The sequence below is a fragment of the Otolemur garnettii genome, unplaced genomic scaffold, assembly GCF_000181295.1.
Source record: "Otolemur garnettii isolate 467f Iridium unplaced genomic scaffold, OtoGar3 scaffold00085, whole genome shotgun sequence".
In the NCBI taxonomy this organism is placed as follows: Eukaryota; Metazoa; Chordata; class Mammalia; order Primates; family Galagidae; genus Otolemur; species Otolemur garnettii.
The window spans coordinates 3,217,479-3,223,091 of record NW_003852480.1 but is presented as its reverse complement, the minus strand read 5'-3'; the positions used below and the strand labels follow the sequence as shown (position 1 = coordinate 3,223,091).

The 5,613-nt window shown below is 39.8% G+C and overlaps 1 protein-coding gene across 14 annotated transcripts in view; it reads right to left on the bottom strand.

Moving 5' to 3' along the window:
- RAPGEF2 (Rap guanine nucleotide exchange factor 2) overlaps nt 1-5,613 on the bottom strand; it is a 291,756-nt gene that overhangs the window by 15,630 nt on the left and 270,513 nt on the right. For 13 of the 14 annotated variants that reach the window (XM_023516027.1, XM_023516031.1, XM_023516028.1 and 10 more), the window contains 5 exons: nt 4,779-5,162; nt 3,677-3,888; nt 3,463-3,586; nt 2,798-2,821; nt 1,463-1,686 (listed from right to left, as the gene is read on the bottom strand). In XM_023516027.1, the coding sequence (XP_023371795.1) occupies nt 1,463-1,686; nt 2,798-2,821; nt 3,463-3,586; nt 3,677-3,888; nt 4,779-5,162 (968 nt within the window). The remainder of the gene's footprint in view (nt 1-1,462; nt 1,687-2,797; nt 2,822-3,462; nt 3,587-3,676; nt 3,889-4,778; nt 5,163-5,613) is intronic. The other variant, XM_023516029.1, reaches the window with a different exon arrangement.

Genomic DNA, 5,613 nt, shown 5'->3' with positions numbered 1-5,613 from the left:
AACCTGCCATCTTAGGTTTATGTGGCTGGCACCTTAGCTGCTTGAGCCCCAGGCGCTGAGCCTGATTATACTATTAAATACATTATAAATAAAAATGGAAAAATGCACAGTTCCATATATTATATGTATGTATATTTTTAAAAAACAGAAATATTTTGTAAAATCCACAACAGGAAAATCATCAGAAATTATTTTTCTAAAATAGTGTCCAAAATTCTTTGATGAGTGTATGCTAAGTTTTAAATAATAAATGCACTAACTGTTACCTATTTTCTAACAGATCCTCCAATGGGATACAATTATCTATGTCAGCAAATAGCAGGCAAAATTGTTTGAATGTTCTGAGTATACAGTTTTCTGATGTCAGGGACGTCTAACCTTTTTTCTTTTCTGTCGCACATTGGAAGAAGAGCTGTCTTGGGCCACACGGTAAATACACAAACGCTAATGAAAGCTGATGAGCAACTAAAAGGCCCCCCGCATACTTTCTGTGATATCCAGTATCATAGATAAGCAAAATAAGTTCGCACAAAATCAGCGTGCAGTCTGTGGGCCAGCTGCAGGTTGGACTACCTGATTGATGGCAAGTCAAAAGGACAATTAAATTTGTATATAGAGGATCTTAGTATCTAGAACAACTCAGTGGCATGTGCATACTTCTTCCATTTTACATACACAGAAGGGAAGGATTAGGAAGTTCAAGTATCTTGCGTGAGGTCACACAGACACTGGGAGGAACAAACAGGATTTGAACTATGACCACTCTGACTCGGAGATAAGCTCTTTACCAGGACACACTTTTACAAATCTAAGGCAAATCTAAGAATCCAAACCTTCTCGAATCATCTATGTAACATTTCAGTTCCATAGAAGATATCTTCAAATGTACCCACAGAAGTCCCAAAAATGTACTGAATGGTAAATGTCTTTGTCTTACAAGTTGAGATGCAGATGAAAAGAAAACTGCCTGTTTCTAGGCTGCCCAGCTTTTTAAAGGCTGGAAACCTACACATTAGGCTCTTGGGGTTCACTACTAAGTGGCATTACTGCTTTAAGAAGTATCTGAATTTGTTGCCGAGTGTTGTGTGAGCTGTAGGGGTGTCAAAGCCAGCCAGCACACCCAGTTCTGTGCTTGACTGATCTAGCAGGCCCCACCTGTCAGGTTACCCATCACTCTGGGAGTACCTTCGTGAGAAAACCAGACATGCAAATGAGAGCCACAGTCATCCAGCGTGTCCCCTGCATGTGTACTGGCTGTGCACTAGTGTCACCCTCCCCCGTCTCCCCAGCTAGACACAGGGCTTGGCCAAGCACAGCACTGCACCGTCCTCATGGAAAGGCTGGGCCATCTCAGTATTGCTCTCCCTCTCTTTGCACTGAGCCCTGTTTTGTCACCACCCGCACCACAGAAAACAAATCTGAATCCAGCCAAAGCCTGTAGCCACTGTAAGGAAAAACTCACATGTGTTGGTTGCTGGCTCACACTGCAGCGATAATGTCTGAAGACTCTCTTCATCCATTTCAAGCTCCAAATTGGACAGGTACTGCTTCACTTTTCGAGCCATTTGGGCGTCTTCATAAAGCTTTTTGGCATTGAGAAAGGAACTACGACGTACCCGCTTTTTGTGACCACCTGTCTGAGCAACATCTAGCACTGTTGCGTTTGTACTACCCTGGCTGAGGGACCTGGAAGATGAAAAGGTAGATATGCAGCTCACTCTAGCATGGGATTATTTTATCTGCTTAAAATGTGCCAAGACGTCTATCATATTCCCTGTCCAAAAGATCACATGCCACAATGCAGTAAGTATACTGTTATAAAGGAGTAATAGAGAAAAAATGTTTCAGTTAAAAAAAGCATTACACATATTACATACATAAATATATGTGTTTGGCACCTGTTCTGTTCCAACTAAGAAATTCTACTTTTCACCTGCATGGAGCATTCAGAGCAGTTCTCCGACAGAGTCAGGAAATAATAATTATATATAATATATATATATACATATATATATAATAAATATTTATATATAATAAAAGCTCATGCAAGAATACACAACTACAATCATTAAGATTTACATAGATTAAATGTACTTCTCCTAAACAGCACATTTTACATAGATTTAAACAAAATTAGTTGCAATGTTCACATTTGTTTTCCTATTCTCTGGGTTGAATGTGGTGAGTTTTTCAGTAATATGCACGGACGGTCAATCTGTTAATACAAGGATCATGCAAACGTAAACATGTATATGTATGGAAACTATTTAGCACATGAATTGTTAAGTATTATTTTTAAAAAGGTTTGGTTTACACAGAATGAAAATAGTAGTTAGCTGAGCTGTAAAAAATTTAGTTTTAACTCCTGGGGGCACCTTTTATATATTATACATATTTACTTCTCAAATATCTATGCAGTAGTATTTTAATTGCACAATTTTTCCTTCAATAATACTACCCTTCGTCTCCTCCCCCTATTTTGGAATTTTCCCATTTCAAGACACACAAACTGTATTAAAATAAAATGTTTCTGAAAGTCCAAAAATACGCCTGGCCTAGAGTTCCCCAGAACAATTGTCAAGCATTACATAGCTTTCATGGATCATGACTTCAAAAGCAAAAGCCCCAACAGATTAAATTTGAAGTCAGTTTGCCATCTGAAATTCTGCTACAGCAAGAGGGTTAAGAAAAAAAAAACCGCAAAAATGCAAAGCATCAGAAAATAGAGCAGGTAAGACAACAATGCAATGAGCAGGATAAGAACTGTGTGTGGGTATGCAAGGTCTCCGGCACTTACCCCAAACTCCGCCATTTCTTCTTCCTGTAAGTGAGAGCCATGGAGATTGAAGCACGGGTACAGAAAGAGAGACAGAGAGATCACAAGCTCAGAAAGAAAAGACTAGACTTCTGGATAAGCAGTTCTAGAAGCACACAAATATTAAACTGCATAATTCCCTTGCACATACAACTTTTTCCAGAAATATTTTTCTCGATCAAAAGGAAATATATTGAATTCTGTTTTTCCTAGAAGAAGACTGACTTCTGTCCTTCGCTGAATTATTTTTGTCCTTCGCTTTATTATTTATACCGACAGCTGAATCCATTGTACGGCTATTGAGACACTACTCTTTGGGTTGTTTTCATATTTTAGTTTGGACTATGACTTACAAGTTTTACCTCTCTACAAGTCAGTGTTCTGAAAAATAAGAAACATATAATTGTGACTAATATTAAATCAAAAACGTCTGAAGGACAAATTATGTTTACTGACAGTCTGAAGGGCGCTTGGTGAAGAATAAGACATTTACTCCATATTAGAGTTCCGTGCTGATTCTCAGCACATCCTAATATAATTTCTGCCATACTGCAAATATAAATATTATATTTTTTTCTCAATCGTTGGGAAGTTCTAAACTGAACCTTCTCTAATCCCACATGTGCCACTTAAGACGACACACTCACCGAGTCCTGAACATGAGGGCAGGGTCCATGTTAACAGAAGCCATTCGGCCCACGTGACGAATTTCTTTTGCAATCATCCTTAGCTTCTCAAAATTGACCAGCCCGTCTACTTTTGAGTCGTTCCCTGTAATTGGCAGACGAGACAAGGGAAATCACATGGCATACACTCTACACTGCTATAGGTGCAGCCGGAAATCCTCTACCTCGTACTTACCTTCATGAAGGAACGTGAGATCCTTCTTGATTACTGGGAAAAGAGGGATGATAGGGGGCTGTAGGTTTTGACTATTGAGGACATTGCGATACTTTGCCATGTTTCTGGAGGGATCAAACAGGTCTTGGAGATCTTGAAACAGCTTTTCATATTTATTAGGAAGCTTTTCCCAGGTTGTTCTTAGTCTTGCCACTGGTGCCAGGTTTAGACCACTGAGGGCGGGGGGAAAGAAAAGTGGTACACAATGAAATGGTCTCTCGTGAAATCAAGGGAGTAAAACAGCGCACAGGTTAAGCAGTGACATGTAACACCTCTGCATGTGTCCTTCACAGGCACAACGATTTCCAGAGGGAGGCACCCGAAACTTGCAATGATAACTCTGGGTAACGAGAATGGCTCATGGAAGCAGGGCCAGGGTCAAGCAGGGGGTTTTATTCTTCTCTTCCCTTTATTCCCCCCTCATCTGTCTACTAGCAAAAGCCCCAGGATAGAAGCATTGATGCTTGGTCTCCATACACAGAGCAGTGTGTGGCCCACAGCAGAGGTCTGATAAAACAAACTGGGCAAATCTCCTACAGTAACAAAGTAAAACAAAAACTGTAATAGCAATGAGAGCACAACCAAACTCGCACAGAGAAAATGACTGATGTACTAATCATGCTCAACATCAACACAGCTAACTGTTTCCATGTGTACTTTCTTGCAGCTTTAATCTAAGGATTTAGAAGAAAATTAACATTTATTGGGCATCTATTTCGTGCTGTCTAATGAAACTCCACATACATCACATCATTTAATCCTGATAACTCTTTGGTTTACAGAGAAATGAAATGATGTTCAGAGGAGTTCAAATTATTTGCTGACTGTTATAGAGCTAAGAAAAAAAAGTGGGGGAAGATATAGATTTTCTGGGTTCTGAATTAGCATGTGATAGGTTTTAGATTAAAAGTTAGATTAGCATTTAGAGAAAAAGAATTATTCACTATAAGTCAATTAAGAGCACTGCATTTACACTAATGGTTGTTGTTACTAGACTAGTATTTATTTTTGATCGTAAATGGCCTGTAAATGACATTTAATCTTCAGAAAAATATGCTCTTACCTGATGATTGCAAACATAGAGTTGAAATTCTTGCATTCCCGACAGTGCAGGGCTATCTTGATGAAATGCTTAATGATCTTCATCCTCTTCAGCTGGTTTGTCTCTCGCAGAATTTCAGAGGCTACCCAAAACGTTTCCTGGTTAATGACTTCTTCAAATTTCTTCAGGTTGGCACAGCCAGTTTTTGATTTGAGTTTAAATAAATCATCTATGTATTCAGTAGGTTCGATGTTGCGGAACAGTTCAAAGTTTCGCATGGAGAGCTGGGTGGCCACTTCGACCGTGCTGAGCTGCAGCAGGGAAATCTGACTCTCCCGCAGCAGCTCCTGGGCGTCTTCGTCTGAGCACAGGGTTTCTGTCTCCATGTTGTTTTTCAGGTAATACCTGTGAAAGCCAGAAACATACTGGGTTTAAAGCCTTTGCAGTAGCCTCATGATATCCCTGAAAAGAATAACGCTACTTTTAATGGAAAGTTTGAGAGAATGTGAATCTGAATGACGTGAGGACTCAGTTCACCCACTTCTGAGAGTGCCGGTGCAGTGGCTGGATTACAGACCCTCCCATCAGAGCTGGTGACAGAAACATACAGATTTCGTGGAATTTCATTTGCATCAGCTGTAACTCCTTTTTACCTTTCCTTTCCTGCTTTATAAATCATTTTGTCTTTTTGGCAAAAATGACAGAAAATAGCTATATTTTCTTTTCTTTTTTTTTTGAGATAGAGTATTATTATGTCGCCCTCGGTAGAGTGCTATGGCATCACAGCTCACAGCAACCCCTCCAACTCTTGGGCTGAAGTGATTCTCTTGCCTCAGCCTCCCAAGTAGCTGGGACT